Here is a 15,798-nt window from a genome sequence, read left to right on the forward strand (position 1 = left end):
ACTGCCGTTTCGGGACTAGAGCCACAGTAGTCATCAAAACCCGCCGCTTTTCCTTTCGTCTTCCTTTCTCTCCTCTCTTTCTCTGCAGCATCCCCATGGCTCCCGTCGGCGAAGCTCTCCATCTTCCCAGACGGCCACCACATCATTTCCAGGGAACGTAACCATCAAGGACGTCTTCCCAGTCCCAGTCACCTCCATACTATGGCTTCGACTAATTACGTATGCCTCCCGACGTGCCACGCGCGCATGGTTGCTTGGTTTTAACGGGAAACAGATGTCTCCCACTTCTTCCACAACAACGCCAACATGGCATCAGTTCGAGCGCAAGGTCGACGAGGTGAAGCCGTCCAAGACGTGAGTGTCTCCCCACTTTCTCCCCCGTCCCCGTGTCCAATGATGTATCTTGATAATCAAGTTGGGAATCTCTCTGAAACCACTTGAAGAGAACACATTAACTTGTCTTTCTGATCACTTAACTTGCCTCGGTTTTGAAGTTTATTCCGTCATATTCCCAGTTACAGATGCTAACTTCGTCTCAAGAGATATAAACTATTTAGTTATGGACTACCTTGTCACCAACGGTTATCCCGCGGCTGCGAATAAATTCGCAGTGGAGGCCAATATCCAGCCCAAGGCAGATATCGAGTCCATCCAGGAAAGGGTAGAGATTCGGACCGCCATTCACTCGGGTGATATCCAGACAGCAATTGAGAAAATCAACGAGCTCAACCCACAGGTAAGAAAATCTCGTCCACACTCCACGCTCCCTCCTCCCTCTTTGCTAGGATTAGACAAAGTTTCATGCACCACTCCTAAACTCTTCGGAGTACTTGAGGAAAAACAAACATCACCATTTTCCAGTATGATCAGCAGAAAGAAAAACTTTGAATTCTTCATCACACACGTCGTTCCTGAACCACATGCTGACTGTCCACCCGGTCTAGATCTTGGATGAAAATCCTGCCTTGCACTTCGCACTCTTGCGCCTCCAACTGGTGGAGTTGATTCGTTCATGCTCTAGTAGCCCCGATGGAGACATCAGCCCGGCCCTCGAGTTCGCAACCTCGCAACTCGCCCCTCGGGCCCCTACCAACCCCCAGTTCCTCGAAGATCTCGAGCGCACCCTCGCGCTCCTCATCTTCCCGACTGAAAACCTCACCCCATCCCTAGCCCCCCTTCTACACCCCGACCTGCGTAAAGACATAGCCACCAAGGTTAACGAGGCCATCCTGCAAAGCCAAGGCGCCCGTAAAGAGGCCCGGCTACGGAATCTAGTGAAGCTCCGCACCTGGGCCGAGCAAAAGGCTCGGGAAGCTAAGAAGGATATCCCGGACAAGCTGGATCTTGGCCTTTCCGATGGTAACTCCAATAGCAAGGACGCCAGCAACAGCCAAAATGGCTCAAACGACACTGTAATGATGAATAATGACGTGGATCCGATGATTTCGTGATGCAGCCTATCTGATGTCTGATATCGCCATCCGCACATAATTTCCTCAGACTTTCTTCGACTCTAGCGTGGTGTTTTGGCGCGTTCTAGCTTGCCTCGCGTGGCGGCAGCTTGTATTGTGGTTGGGAGCTATCAGTGATTGTTATTGCGATCATTTCTGGAAACCGGTTATGTCAGTGGAATATATGCACTGGTCCAGCAATATGTATGCTGTTTCTATCATATAATCCATATTTTGTGTGCCCGTCACTTGACGATATCCAACAATGTCTCCACGTACTGGGTCAGAACGCTTGATCACCGCACTGATATAAATTCATGCTAAATAAACATACTATGTATAGAGATGAAAGACACGAACATGGGCACCATTAGAAAAAGAGCTAGATCCTGCAGGCTGCACGACGCAACACTAGAAGCTCATAAGATCTAAACACCAATGTCAGTTTACATGCACAACGCGGAACACATCGGGTTGGAAACGTCTTACCTCTTCCAAACAGGGCTCTCTTAGCCCAGTCCATAGCGAGCATACACCGGGTGCGCAGGCTAACACTCTCAGTGAAGTACACACTTCGCCAGAGGTACATAGCGAGCAGGCCACCGCTGAAGTTGAGACCGCCAAAGTCAAAGACCGCGGCATTGCTGATGTAGGCGAGACTGCCAAGGTGCTTGTACTTGAAGGCCTTGTAAACAGCCTCGTCGAGATCGCCGTGGTCGACCTCGTTGGCTCGCAGACCCGGAAGCGCCGCGGCGATCTTCGTCAGCTTGCGGCCGAGGTACTCTCCCTGCTGGTTAGCCCGCTGGGCGGTAGCAGGCAACGATGTGAGTTTCGTGTCGATCTGATGGAGCAGCTCGGAGAGCTCCCCGAAGTCGAGGGTGCCGGAGTGGTCCTTGTCGTACTGCTCGAAGAGCTTGTCTAGGCGGCGCAGGTGGTTAGACGCCTGGGGGAAGCGCTTCTTCACCCGGGTCGCGACGTCTCTCCATTCGCGGAATGTGAGATGAAGCTTCTCAGGGTCCTTGCCTCTCTCCCATGCGATTGTGCGCAGGAAAGACACAATGTGGTCGGCCACGTTGTTCTGAACGGTTGAGCAGTCGCCAATGGCGTAGACGTCACCAAGCGGGGCGCCAATCACACGGAGGTGGGAGTCGGTCTCGAGGGCGTGCTTATTGTTTTGGGAGTCGAGCTTGTCGGAGAGTCGCTTGCAAAGTTCGGCGCGTGCTGTCCCAACGGTCAGTAATCTGCGTTGGCGTGAGGGAGCAGGGAAATGACTTACCGACACCGGTCGACCAGAGGCAGAAGCCCATCGGGATCTCCTTCACCACGGTCTTGCCATCCTCCTTTTGGGTGAAGATGACCTTGTCATCGCGGACTTCTTTCACACGTGCATTTGTCAAGACATCGACGTGGTCCCGAGCAAAGCGAGCCTGTAATTGTTAGTGCGAACGAGGAATCAAGAGCATATTGGAGCATCATACCTCTGCGTATTTCGAGAGAGCCTCGTCGTATGTGTTAAGGATATGCGTTCGACTCTGGATGATGTGAACGGAGATCTCATTCCGCAAGATCCTCGGGAATGAATGTAGCAGATCTTCGTTGAGCAGGTCGAACAGCTCGGCCGCAAACTCAACACCAGTAGGGCCACCACCGCAGACAACAAATGAAAGCAAGCGTCGTCGTTCCTCGTCGGTAGTAGTTGGCAGACACGCCATCTCCATGTTCTCCAGGACCTGGTTCTTGATCTGGCGCGCATCATCGATCGTCTTCAGGAAATGGCAATATTCCAAGCCCTTCACGCCGTGGGGGTTTGTTACACAGCCTAGACAATGGCATTGTCAGTGAAGGTCCACGATCATGGAGCTTGACATGTTACATACCGACACCAATGACCAATTTATCGTACGGGAGATAGAAATGCTGCGGCTTGCCATTTACGTCCACTCCCGCAATCTCCACTAGTTTCTCGGAGAATTCCACATCCATAGCCTCGCCCTTCAGGAAGTGACCGTGGACGCGCTGGACGATCCGTCGCACCGGCTCAACGAGAGAACGCAGTCCGAGCGTCCCGACAGTTGCGGAGGGAAGCATTGGGGTGAACAGGAAGTAGTTTGTTGGTGAGACGACCGTGACATGGTAGTCGCCAGGGTTGAGATTTTTGAGAAGCGCAATGCTTCCCCAGCCAGTACCCAGGACCACCAGCCGTGGCTTGTCCTTCTGCTCTTCCATTGTCTCCGAGTCATTATCCCCCACTAAAACCTCCGCGATCGGGAGGTTCTTGGGTCCTCCCCGTCTGGGGTTCAAAGCCAATTCCGACACGGGGATATCTTCCGCACTAGAGTGTTCGTTGTATGTGGTTGCATCGTAGATGAAAAAGGCCACCACCGCGGCACCGCTCATGACAATGAAGAAACCGCATGCCGCAAACGATTTTAGCAAGAAGTTAAGGACTTTGGAATTTTCCTTCGGTGCGGAAGGTTCGGCTGCGGTCGAGTTGTGTCGAATCGACATCCGGCTGGTGAAGAAGGCAGGAGACGAGAGGCATTGGGGGCTAGGGCTTCGACGAGTGGGCCCGGACAGATGACGAGAGCCAGCAAGTCGAATGGATGAATTTGAGAGCGACAGCCGGCATGGCAACAGTCCGATTCTTCTCAACCCCGGCGTGCCCGGTCGACTCCGGAGTAGGACTGCGCTCATCGCGTGCAGCTGGACGATCGCGGAGAAAGGAGTTCAGCTCAGGCTGTATGGAACGACTGAAGGAGACAGAAGGGAGCGACTAGGAAAGACCGACACAGGCCGGACAGAACAACAGAGAGGGGGTAAATGGCAGAAGAGAGTGAACGTGGTGAGGCTCGGAGGAGAAAGAGAGGAAGAAGAGCTGCGCTTTCACCGGAGTCGGGTTGCTACGTCATGCCTCAGTCAAGCCTTCTCGGGGGGTCCACTCGGCCTCCATGCCGGCTTGGCATTATGTACAAATCCCTGCCTGCGAAGGACAATCGGCGCTCCCCCTGATACTTACTCTATAATTAGAGAGGCAATATATACATATTGCAGGGTCTAATTTACGAGGATATGTTGTGTAGTTGAGGTATAAGAGTTCGATAGACTTCAATTATATTAGAAGATAATTCGTGTCTCTGCTACAAAACCTAAGGCTTTTTATATCAATAGAGGAGCGCAGTACATTCTAGACTATTTATCAGAATTGAAGTATTATAATACGGGGTAGAGAAGGTTGGAAACTTCTTGGCTTGAATCCGTTAAATACATTATAAGACAGTAAATGGAAGACGCCATGTCTCTTCCCGAACGCCAGTCCTGATCCATATGCGACATCATCTATGTATGAGGAAAAGAAAGAAGCAGTCGAAATACAGTGGGTTGACCATAAATAGGCCGGTCTATCATAAGAAGTCAGTCTCATCATCGGGTTCGGTACTGGCTCTCTTTTTCCCAGATCCAGGCTTTCTGCCTCGCTTCTTGGGAGGATGCTGCCCGGAAAGAGAATTCTTCCGCTTCACTGGTCGTCCCGGTCCGCCTATCAGCCCGGAATCATCCATATCGGTCACTGCATCAAAGCTGTCCCCCTCTGCATCTTCATCTTCACCGACCTTGAATTCATCATCAATAGCCAGTAAGGTGGCGAAATCCCGGCATTTGACCAGCATGTTCTCTTCGCTGTCCAAGGACGCCATATTGCGTGATATGGCCTCCCAGAATCTATCGCCTGTAATCCCATGGACTTTCGTTGCGGACTTGTTTAACTCCTTAGCAGCTGCGGCCTTGCCTTCCTTTCTAGCATGCGCGGTGACTCCGTACAGCCGGCGGAGGTGTGTCCGGGCCTCCCATAGCATCGAAAGCGCGGCCGCGGCCGTTGCCAGATGTCGCAAGGTTCCAGAGTTGACCTGGGGTCGGGGAGGTGGCATTTCAGCAACCCCCATAGAGGGAAAGGGCATGCCTTCTATTTGAGGGGGCAGCGTTGCCTGAGGAGGGAAAATCTCGGTCTCAATCGAATGGGCAACAACCGTCCCCGTGGCAGAGACAATGCGCTCCATACACCCGATCGTCGGTACTAGCTCAGCAAACTGGGCATAGTCGAAGAAGGCGAGGTTTTGCGAGACGAAGCGTGCAAGCAGAAGGTGCTCTGGGGGGCTACCAGACGCATCCAGGTCTTTCAGTTCAAAATTGATTTTGGCGCAGAGATTTGCGAGGAACTTTTTCTGGTAGCGGCTGTTGCTGATTTTGACGATGTCGAACAGCGGCGCTAATTTGGCCACGTAAGGCCGACTCGTGGCACCAGTGGAATCTCCAACCACGTCGCGCTGATAGTAGAACGCTTCCTGTACCGCGCGCATATATTCCCTTTCAAACATCGATTCGTACTGTTGGTGGAGCATCTTGTGTGTGTCAAATGCAACCTTGGCAATTGCAGGAACCGTTGATGTCTCCAGTGAAACTAGCACGCCGGCACACTCCTTAGGATGCACTAAACCTTGACGGTTGATGCTTGCGATCAACTCAATCGCCGTAAGTGCATAAGAATCCTGGCGTGACTGGGCGACACGGAGCATGCTTTTCAGGAAATGTTGGGCAATCAATGCTGCGGCGCCGTCGTTGTCACTAGCCTTCAATGATCCTCCTAATCTTGTCGTATTCTCCTGTTCTTTGATTTCAGCGGAGGGAAGGACAGACTTTTCGGCCTTGCCTTCGTGCATAGCAAAGAAATCCGCAAATGCTTTCAGAACTATGTTCTGAAGACTTGGGTTATCCTCCTGAAACACCATCGACAGGATTTGTCTCGGAGGTTCGCGACTGAACTGGCCCGGCCAAGCTTGACAGATAGAACCCAGGCTTTCCAGAGACATAACTCGGACCTCGAGAGGTTGCTTTGGAATGGTGAAGGGGATAATAGAATCAACCATCAAACCAGCAACGGACCCACCGCCCCAAGACGGGAAAGCATTTCTGAAGTGCGGTTCGTACTTTTCGAGATCACAATGCCGGCCGACACAACCTGCAATTCGAATGTAGCTTTTGGCTCGTGCTAAAACAGCCGCATTGGTGTCGTCCGATAAGTCAACATTTTTATAGTGTTGTATTGGCTTTAGTACTGAGATCGTGAGCTTGACGAGCCGGTCGGTATTGTGTAGAACACCGTTGATTGTCCACAAGCAGGCCATCACTTCATTCAACTCCGAGCGAGCGAGTTTAGCAACGCTCTTGAAAAGGTCATTCTGCACGTCCTTCAATAAGGTATTATGAGCAGATGATAGGAAAGGGAGGACGCATCGGTAGATTACTACCACAGACCGGAACAAAAAGAGGTCTTCTGCGGTGGCTAGATGCCCGATGTAAGGGTGCAAAGTTTCCAACTGATCGGGGCGGAAAAGCTTCGCATTTGCCTTGGCAAACACAGTGATTGTCTGCAGAAGCGCTTGCTGGAATTCTTTGCTTGAAGAATCGCTGTCCTCTACCAATTTTTCGAACATCGTGGAGACCATGGCCTTGCACACTTTGAAATTTGACGACGAGGTCTTCAAGTTTTCTGCAAGAAGCTTCTTGAGGCTTTCCCCAAGAGTATCGAGGGCGGTTTCACTACGCTGCACCAAGTTCACCATCAAAGTTACTTGCTCTGCCAAGCCGACTTTCAACTTGGGTCCGTCCTGGGTAGAGTCAATCAGCTCGTAGAAAGGAACGAGCCAGATTTCTTCGATGGTTTGACGTGCCAGCGAGGATACACTCTCTTCGAGATCACCAGACCGTTGGAGGAAGCTATCCAGAATTGCAAGCTTTAACTCGGTGCGCGAGGTCTTGAGATAGATGTCTTTGAGTAAGCCAATGCATCGTTTCCGTACACCAGCAGTAGGGTCGGCAGCACACGTAAGTATACTGCGACAACCATCCTCTTCCAGTTTAGGCTTCAAGGCGATGCATTTTGCGATCAGAGACAAAGCTGAGTCGCGTACCATGGGCGAGGCATCTGTGGCACACCGAAGAATGACCCGCATGACCGATGCATCTCGGTCAAGAAGGCTAGGGTCCTTTTCAAGCATATAAATCACACTCTTCAGACTGCGACTGCGTACTTTTGCTTGATCACTGGCAATTGAGTTGAGCAGAACTTTCAGAATTGTGTCGAAGGCCTTGCAGAAGCTTGAGTTCAAAACGGTCAGGATATACGCAAAACGTCCATGCGCGTTCGATATTTTGTCAAAATGCCTAAGCATATTAGATATGCCCATAGGGATATGCAAATGGTTTCTCACCTGTGAGTTTCCAACCATGTTGAATCAGAGAACAGCTTCGCAAGAATATCGACTAAATTTTCTGCCACATGATCGTAGGCTACTTCTTCCTTGTCCTCCTGGTTATAGTATATGGAGCAAAAAGTTTTCGCCCATTGAGCCAGGTAATAACCTCGGGCACTGCTGAGTTGCCAATTATCCATGCTGCGATCCTGGAGAAAGTACTCTAGAGTCATGCGATAGGGCCCTTCTGGCGCGACTAGATCTTGCGGATGCAGAGCACGGCTCGAATAGTCATCGAATAGTTGCCTCAAATGATCTGTGGGATCGCTGTCAGACTCTTCCATTGCTGGAAGCAAATGCTGGGCGGTCACAATAAGATCAGAGATAGCAGATCCCATCCAGCCCAAGAGCTCAAGTGCCATACTTTTCGCCGTGGCAGCGCTTTTATCTAGGTCCGCGATACCAACCATATGAGAAGCCATTATACGAAGGAGTAACTCTGCTGCTGGCCAGTCTGTGGATCCCAGTACACTGATCAAGTCTTCAGTGAAAAGGTCAAGAATATTGCGATAAGGTTGGTCGCCGGTCTTGGTAGATGTCATCGCACGTTGGACGATGAACTTCACGATATACTGGGCACTGCGTACTGCGTTGTCATAAAGACGGTTCACTTTCGACGCCAGCTGCTCCAGGGACATCTCGTCTTCATCTTCATCGACGTCTTCTTTATTTCCAAGGGATTCACTGTCCTCATCACCTGTGGGCAGCTTGCGTTTTGTCCGCGATGATCTGGAAGCAGGAACGTCCAATGCAGTCGTTTGCACAAGTTGTATCACCAATGCCGTTAGAAGCTGTATATTCTTGCCATCAGCAAGTTTGAACTGTCTGGCACTTTGCCGAGTAGACGGAAGCTTTTCTAACGAGACCAAAATTTCGTCGAGGATGAAAGGCCGCTGGTCAGGGTATTTGGAGAAAATTTTTGCAAGAACATCCATCGCACCCCGTCGGACGGACTCATATTTCTGGAATCCTACGGCAGAATCCTTTTCTGTGTGAGAGTTCTCCACAAATATGAGTTTGGCAGCGAAAAATTCGGTGGCTGTCACTGTTCCTTCCGACACATCAATCCGAGCGAGGAAAGCGGCGAAGAGGGCGAGGACCTTTTTACTTTGCTGTATCAACCCGCCAACAACGCGCCTTTGGTCGGAGAAGAACTCGAAGTACTTGCCATCCTTGCCACCAGGACGAGCCTCGACTGCTGGGATAATGCAGTTATCAAATACTTGATTCAGAACTGTGGGGATGGCCTCGATCAGATCTTCTGGGCAAAGGTCGCGCTCCGTCTGGGAACCAGACATTGTCTGTAGCAATGTCCCAACAGCTAGAAGGGCATTATGCACATCGTCCAACTTTTTCAGCCAATCCAGGGACTCGGTCTCGTTAGATGGGTCATCTAACCTCAAATCAGGAGACTGCGCAGCGATGATAGCTTTCTCGCAAAGCTTTTGGGTCCTATTTAGATAGTCGGAGGGGATGTCTTGAAGCCTGTTGAAGCCCACGACCTTCTTTATTGCCTTTTGGAGACGACTATGAGCATCGGAAGACAATAATAACCCGGTGATCTCCAAGGCTTGAGCAGCAGAGAAAATTCCATTTGACCGTTCAGCAGCAGCAGTCGACGGCATGTCTGGTTCGAGTTGGTCTTCGGCTTCGAAAACCTCGTGGAGCAAGTCCTGTAGCTTCACTAAAGCGGCGTCTGCTTCCTCCTTCTGATCCTTCAGACGGATTGAAGTGAGATTATCGTCTCCGTCTGCATTAAGCTTCCTCCTTTTTGCTCCACCACGATCGTCCGGAATCGGCTCCGACGGAATGACAACGGACAGATGGCTTGACGGGGGGAATTGTTGACGGTAGGAAGCGGAGGTAGACTTGTTCATGGAGTGCGCTTTCTGGTTCCAGACATCAGGCTTCTGCAACGGCGGCTGAGTGGGATCTGCAGGACGTCCGTTAGTTCTTTCCAGGATAACTGACCCTCGAATTAAAACCTACATCGAAATGCTATATCCGTGGAATCTAGCATTATTCTGGAGAACCCCCCAAGACTGTTGCGGCTGGACACTTGGTTGACGGGCCCAGCTGCGCGAGACTGGGTATTGCTCGAGGCCACCGGAAGTTTAAACTTGCTAGATGGATGGATCAGTACGTGTCGTAATTGTGAAGCATGAACTTGCTTACAATTCCGTCAGCTGATCACCGTCCAACAATTGCTGTAAGTATTCCCGGGAGGTCTCTAGACGACTGGTTTCATCGCGGCCGTGGACGTCGCCGTTGAGCTCGTTCAAGGTTATGCGGCCAGATTGAAGGATATGGTTGATGGAGGTCGTGGTTGGAGGTCTGCCGACATCAGGACGTAGAATACAATCTAGAAGACATGATGCGTCAGTAGCGGTTCACCAATCTCTCACTTCCGGGGGGCGGTCCCTGACCTAAACCAAATACCGGGGCACTGGACATAGGGGAGTACTGCAGCGCTTCCTCCACAAACAATGGCCTTTCCCGACGCTGTGGCCGTGCAGGCGAATGCTGGTTATGGGCAACCGCCTGGGGGCCATTGTTGATGACGACCTGGAGGGCCGGACGCCAGTTCTGGTCCATGGTTGGCGTCTGGTCACCACTCCTAGGAGAACAGGAAAGCTGGGATGGAAAGGAATCTGGTATCGAAAGCAGAACATGCTCCGCTCGGAGACATGGCTAGACGGTGATATCACGCAAGAGGCTGTAAACCCATTCCCAACTCCGATCTGCAGCCTCAAAGACAGAACGATGTAATGATAATTCATGCCAGGCACGGGTCTCTTGCCGCCTCTGACCGCCCGGCACTAATGTACTGCGGCGGATGGCCCGTGCGCTCTTCCATAAAAAAAAGTCTCAACTACTCCAGACCTCAAGAGATTCAACCACGGCAGTACGGACTATTCTTTTTGTTCTTTGTCGTCCGTCGGCTTATTATTTTTTGCTTGCCTGCGCAAGATCCCACAATGTCGGCCATTGGGTCCCTTATCTTTTGCAACGACTGCGGAAACCTGTTGGACGAGTCCTCCGGTGACCCGACAAAAATTATCGTCTGCAGTATCTGCGGTGCTAGAAATAAAGGTAACAAGCGACGACACCCACCTGTCCAGATAGACGCTGATCCTGTTCCTAGATGCCATCCCCAAGACTATCGTGTCTGAATCCAAGCCCAGCTCTTTCCCTTCCGCACTCCGAGCAAAGCGATCTGCAGTCCAGACCTTGACGACGGCAGACCGACGGACAGAGGCCCTCATGCGACATACTTGTGCGAAATGTGGACGGAAGGAGATGTTCTACACTGCAGTGCAGATGCGCAGTGCTGACGAGGGAAGCACGATTTTCTACACCTGCGTTTGCGGTTACAAGTATGCATCCTTCCATCTCGTGTGTCGATCAGTGCTAATCGACGTTTGACCACAGAGAAACTCAGAACAATTAATACCCCCCGTCGGAAGGAGTTTGGTCTATTTTGCATTCGAATTGTATATCTATGAAGCGAACATTAATGAAATCAACGACAATTGTAAGAAAGAAGAAATAAGGTTCTCTTTTTGTCTTGAGATAGAAAGCAATCAAGCCGCCGACACAGCCGCAGGAGCTCCCGAATCCGGCACCAACGCATACTCCATCTCTCCGTTCTTCTCATACTCCGCCATGTCCAATGCGACGATGATACTGTCTCTCACCACCTTCTCCGGGTCGTTCAGGAACTTCTTGAGCGTGTCTTCCACGCCCTCGACATCACCCAGACTGCCAAGCGCCTCCGCGGCCTCGTGGCGCACCATACCCGCTTCCTCCTGGTTGCTGAGGGTCTCCGTAAGACTAGGGACCGAGGCGGGGTGACAGAGTTGACCGAAGACGAATGCGATTTCGTGGCGAAAGAGCGCAGACGGATCTTTCAGTCCCTTGGCCAACGCCTCGACCGCCGTCGCAGCCGTGGGAAGATCCGGTGGCGACGCAAGATCGCGCAGCGCAAACATGGCCCGGTATCTTTGGAACAGAGGGAGTGTCGTGTCGAGCAGGGTCTTTTCCATCTCTGCAATCGACGGTTGGCTGGATTCGAGGGGAAGCGGTGGGGCAGGATCGATCGAGGTGAAGTCACTTCATGGATTAAAATCAATATGGTTAGCTTGGGTTCTTTCCGGATAGTCTCCAAGTAGAATGGGAGGGAAATCACCTAGGCTTCAGCTTCTCGGCCTTTCTCTCCTCCGAGTTCTCCCAGACGATCCTGTCAACCGCGATGTCGCAAGTCTCTCTGATGACGTCGCTTTCCTTCTCATTATCGCGGAGGGACTTCAGGATCTCCAGACTGCTCTCATAACCCAGAGCTCCCAGAGCTTCGGCAGCTTCATGACGACACATCATATCTTCCTCAGCGTCCTTCACGACGTCGTGGAGGAACGCAAGGGAGTCCGGGTTGCGGGTCTGGCCCAGGCAGTATGCGAGTTCGTGCTTCAACAGAGCGGAAGAGGAGGAAAAGGCGGCCGCGATCGCCTGGATAGCTGGGAGGGTTCTTTCGGTGGGAGGCTGCTGACAAGCCAGGTACTTCAGGGAGAAAAGGGCACGGAATCGACGGGCAAGAGGTTCCGATTCATTCGTGAGGACTTTGCGCAGGCTGAGGATGGTCTCGTCCACGCCCTCCAGGTTGTCTGTTCCAGAGGGAGCCATTTTTTTTTTTCAATTAGAGAGAGATCCTTTGAAGAAATAAAACCAATAGAGATGAATAAGGTCACTGCAGATAGAGAAATTTTTGGATCTTATCATAACCAGATAATAAATTTTAGGTGGGGTGGCGGGGTAGGCGGCCGCGGCTAGGCCTACTTTGCTTGAAAATATTTACTGCGCTTGCAGCTTAGATGAGCACCTGTAAGATCTTTCTTACGTGTACCTCTTTCCAAAAACCCCTCTGGTATGAAGAAGTTCTCGAGTAATGCTTCGAGCTACGATACGTACTCTGTATAAGTCGTGGTCCATGGCCTGGTGGAAAACTATACCGGCACGGGTGAAGCTGACGTCCACTATATATTTTCATACATCTCTAAATGGTATAAAATTCTAGTTAGTAGTATTTATGCGGCACTAATTATAAACTGAAACACAGGCTAACGTTTTGGTGGCTGTTATTCAGGCAAGCCAATCTTCCATGTGCAGGAATATAGTGATGCTAGACACCGTTCTGCTGATTGCAACACCAACTATATTTAGATACTAAAACAATATCATGAAAACCTCCCTCAGTGTAGTAGTTAGCCGATGTGAAGATAAGACAGCTAACTACCTAGGTAGGTCGAGGCAGATATAGAACTTTAGCAATGGATGGTACCGGTGGACCATGGCGGAATCTGGACAGCAGGCCATAGGAGGTATAGGAGGCTATAGCGATGGATCTCGAAGTACAGGCACAGGCAAATAACCGCACGCCCTCGAAGCTGCAGGCATAGGCCCTCGCACGGACATTCGCCGTATCTTCCACCATAATACGTGTGACAAATTTACGGCACCGAAGCCTTGAAGCGGTGCAGAATATCCAACCAAATCGCAGAACTAAGCACCTTATTGGAATCCCTAAACACTTGAATAATCTGAACGACAGCAAAAGTCTGGTTATATACACAATACACTTGACAGAATTGATTATTTGGTCTTGATGTGCTTGAGCTTCTTCGGTTCGTGGACGAAGTTGTTGGCATAAGCCTTGGGGACGAACCGGCGCTCGTTCGGCTCCTGAACGAAATATTCATATCCTTGCTTCTGCGCAAACATGATGGCATCCTCCTTCGACTTGAAGTTCACATGGGTACCCTGCATGCAGTCGGCCGACGATTGCCAGCCCATCAGGGGGTTCTCCCAGCGGTGTCCTCTGCCAAGGACATCCCAGTCCATTCTCCAGTGATGGCTGTGCCAGGTACCGGACTGCGTTGCGGGCTTCGCGGGACGGTAGATCCTATGGGAGAATCAGCGGTTGGCAGCAGAAGGATACTGCGGAAGTGAAGAAACTGTACCGGACAGTGCGAGCCTGAAGGTCAGTCGGGGCACCGGAGAGAACGGCGGCGGGAACAGTCTCGCCGGGTTCGCTACCGTCCATGACACGCTTGGGCACGGGAGAGAATTGCCTGGACAGTCGTCAGTCATGTCGGTCGTAGGGGGGCAACGGGATAGCCATACGAGGTGCCGTGGTCGATGGTGGCCTCGTAATCAGGCTGGTGACGAGCCATTGCCTCGGCCGGGGTCTCTTTGTTGATCAATGAGCTGCCCTGGGAGGGCGTGGTCGGGGCGTCGGAAGGGCTGGTTTTGACGGGAGGGTTGCCCTGGTTGACGTTGGTGGAAAGGAATCGAGCACCGACGGGGGCGGTAAAACGGCCTGCCCGCAGGCAAGCGAAGGTTCCAGCTCTCATGAGCGACATGATGGTGGGTGTGGGAGGGCGTGGAGGACGAGAAAGACGAGGGAGCGACGGGAGTGCGATAGCAAGATGAGGTATGGGCAAGTGGCCGGTCGTGCAGACGAGGCCTAAAGCGGTTAGCGCGAGGTGAGGCTCCCTGCGTTAGGAACCGCCGCTCTTCCGACAACCCGCTTTCTCGCCGGAATCTCCCTCTTTCTCCTCCCATCACCCACTTGGTTCAACTTGCTCGTATCAAGGTACGTGCCTCAATCGGGCGGTCTGTCCTGGTCGCCTTGACTGTGATTTTTTGCGGCGGGATTTTCTGACGTGAGCGCAGTTTGCACAAGATGAGCTACATCACTCGCCGAGGTCTCTCGACCTTGATCCCTCCCAAGGTAGGATACCCCATAGCACCTCCCCTCACCGAAAACATGATCCCACGAGTTGTGCAAAGGCTAATCATTCTTTAGATCGCTTCTCCCAACGTGAGTTTCTCCCCAGCTGCAACTCGCTGGCCGTCCCTTGAGTTCTCCTGTCCTCGGAACAATCTCTTCTCACGTTGCGACTTCGGCTTCAAACCGATATTTTGCCCTCTATATAAATTGGAAAATCACTGACAGTCGAAAAGGCCATCGGTGCCGCCAAGGATGCCGCCCGTATGGATCGCGTGGTGAACTTTTACGCCCGTCTCCCCCGCGGTGCTGCCCCTGAGGTTAAGCCCACCGGCCTGATCGGTCGCTACCAGGCTCGCTACTTCGGCAAGAACCCGTCTGCTGCGCGTAAGTACCAACGGCTTCAAGGGATGATTTGGAAGGAACAATACTGATGTTGTGCTGCTTGAATAGCCCTTGCTCACGCCATCGGTGGTATCCTCCTTCTGGGATACAGCATGGAATACTACTTCCACCTGCGTAAGTGATCTTGGCTTCTGTGAGACTGTGCAGGACTAATCGGAGAATAGGTCACCACAAGAACCACCCTCACTAAATTGTTTCCTGGATTTGCTGGGTGTGGAGGATGTGTATATACCGCATACCCATTGAAGACCATGTAGAAGAATACTGATATTTTCCTTTTTGTTTCGGGGAATGTAGACTGAGTAGAGGCAGTGTTTACAGCGTACGGCGTAGGTATCTATCTAGGTACTCCGTAGGTAGATGGGAATATGATACATCGTGATGGAATATCAGGCGACACCCGGCAGAACCACCAGGAGAAGGAGAACGGTGGGATAGAATATTGGCAGTCCTTCAGTATCTGGACCAACCCTTCCAAATCCCCTTCCATATACTTCGTCCACCTACTTGTACTTTGGTGATTCTGTTGGCCGTTCTCGTGACGGTCTGGCTGTCTCTCCGTCCTCAGACACCTCCCACGCTAACCGAAAACAGCCACCTCAACTCTCAACCTGAACCGTCAGCCATCCATGACCGCAGCCCATCACCCGACCGAACTCCCCCCCGAACCATCTTCTTGAAGAAGACCCATTCTCCTATCGCGAATCTCCCTTCTGGGAACCTTCCTGGGCTTCAGTCGGCTGTCATTTTCCTGTCCACTTGGCGTTTGTTCGCCGACCGCGTTTCTCAGCCACGGACCATCTGTCTGCCGCTCGCTGCTGGCCCTTCTCCGCCGCCCGTTCTCTTGGTCAGT

General features: G+C 51.7%; 7 protein-coding genes across 7 annotated transcripts; 3 read left to right on the top strand and 4 right to left on the bottom strand.

Moving 5' to 3' along the window:
• Positions 1 to 86: 86 nt before the first annotated feature.
• BDV59DRAFT_130729 (uncharacterized protein) lies at positions 87 to 1,642 on the top strand. Its single transcript, XM_073686965.1, has 4 exons — positions 87 to 219; positions 275 to 354; positions 541 to 736; positions 945 to 1,642. The coding sequence occupies exons 1-4, from the start codon at positions 202 to 204 to the stop codon at positions 1,449 to 1,451; spliced, it is 801 nt and encodes a 266-aa protein (XP_073550988.1). The 5' UTR covers positions 87 to 201; the 3' UTR covers positions 1,452 to 1,642.
• A 220-nt stretch (positions 1,643 to 1,862) lies between these two features.
• BDV59DRAFT_199433 (putative NADH-ubiquinone oxidoreductase 64 kDa subunit) lies at positions 1,863 to 4,145 on the bottom strand (the record flags this gene model as incomplete). The annotated part of the gene is made up of 5 exons (XM_073693366.1): positions 1,863 to 1,879; positions 1,941 to 2,672; positions 2,728 to 2,878; positions 2,930 to 3,270; positions 3,329 to 4,145. The coding sequence occupies 5 exons, from the start codon at positions 4,143 to 4,145 to the stop codon at positions 1,863 to 1,865; spliced, it is 2,058 nt and encodes a 685-aa protein (XP_073550989.1).
• A 440-nt stretch (positions 4,146 to 4,585) lies between these two features.
• BDV59DRAFT_172350 (putative sister chromatid cohesion protein Mis4) lies at positions 4,586 to 10,513 on the bottom strand. Its single transcript, XM_073688701.1, has 5 exons — positions 10,183 to 10,513; positions 9,932 to 10,118; positions 9,746 to 9,879; positions 7,715 to 9,689; positions 4,586 to 7,667 (listed from the first exon to the last, which is right to left on the bottom strand). The coding sequence occupies exons 1-5, from the start codon at positions 10,349 to 10,351 to the stop codon at positions 4,853 to 4,855; spliced, it is 5,280 nt and encodes a 1,759-aa protein (XP_073550990.1). The 5' UTR covers positions 10,352 to 10,513; the 3' UTR covers positions 4,586 to 4,852.
• A 129-nt stretch (positions 10,514 to 10,642) lies between these two features.
• Positions 10,643 to 12,538, bottom strand: BDV59DRAFT_172353 (deoxyhypusine monooxygenase). The gene is made up of 4 exons (XM_073688702.1): positions 11,948 to 12,538; positions 11,189 to 11,871; positions 10,902 to 11,133; positions 10,643 to 10,849 (listed from the first exon to the last, which is right to left on the bottom strand). Exons 1-2 carry the CDS (start codon positions 12,434 to 12,436, stop codon positions 11,341 to 11,343), a joined length of 1,020 nt encoding a protein of 339 aa, XP_073550991.1. The 5' UTR covers positions 12,437 to 12,538; the 3' UTR covers positions 10,643 to 10,849; positions 10,902 to 11,133; positions 11,189 to 11,340.
• BDV59DRAFT_199435 (DNA-directed RNA polymerase I core subunit RPA12) lies at positions 10,735 to 11,207 on the top strand (the record flags this gene model as incomplete). The annotated part of the gene is made up of 3 exons (XM_073693367.1): positions 10,735 to 10,849; positions 10,902 to 11,133; positions 11,189 to 11,207. The coding sequence occupies 3 exons, from the start codon at positions 10,735 to 10,737 to the stop codon at positions 11,205 to 11,207; spliced, it is 366 nt and encodes a 121-aa protein (XP_073550992.1).
• Positions 12,539 to 13,304: 766 nt separating the features above from the next.
• Positions 13,305 to 14,216, bottom strand: BDV59DRAFT_172354 (ETC complex I subunit). The gene is made up of 3 exons (XM_073688703.1): positions 13,934 to 14,216; positions 13,771 to 13,881; positions 13,305 to 13,712 (listed from the first exon to the last, which is right to left on the bottom strand). The coding sequence occupies exons 1-3, from the start codon at positions 14,170 to 14,172 to the stop codon at positions 13,403 to 13,405; spliced, it is 660 nt and encodes a 219-aa protein (XP_073550993.1). The 5' UTR covers positions 14,173 to 14,216; the 3' UTR covers positions 13,305 to 13,402.
• A 138-nt stretch (positions 14,217 to 14,354) lies between these two features.
• Positions 14,355 to 15,219, top strand: BDV59DRAFT_172358 (F1F0 ATP synthase subunit f). Its single transcript, XM_073688704.1, has 6 exons — positions 14,355 to 14,405; positions 14,486 to 14,543; positions 14,619 to 14,633; positions 14,777 to 14,927; positions 14,994 to 15,059; positions 15,110 to 15,219. The coding sequence occupies exons 2-6, from the start codon at positions 14,496 to 14,498 to the stop codon at positions 15,133 to 15,135; spliced, it is 306 nt and encodes a 101-aa protein (XP_073550994.1). The 5' UTR covers positions 14,355 to 14,405; positions 14,486 to 14,495; the 3' UTR covers positions 15,136 to 15,219.
• Positions 15,220 to 15,798: the final 579 nt, after the last annotated feature.

Source organism: Aspergillus ambiguus (genome assembly GCF_047715705.1).
Source record: "Aspergillus ambiguus strain CBS 117.58 unplaced genomic scaffold BDV59scaffold_5, whole genome shotgun sequence".
Classification (NCBI taxonomy): domain Eukaryota; kingdom Fungi; phylum Ascomycota; class Eurotiomycetes; order Eurotiales; family Aspergillaceae; genus Aspergillus; species Aspergillus ambiguus.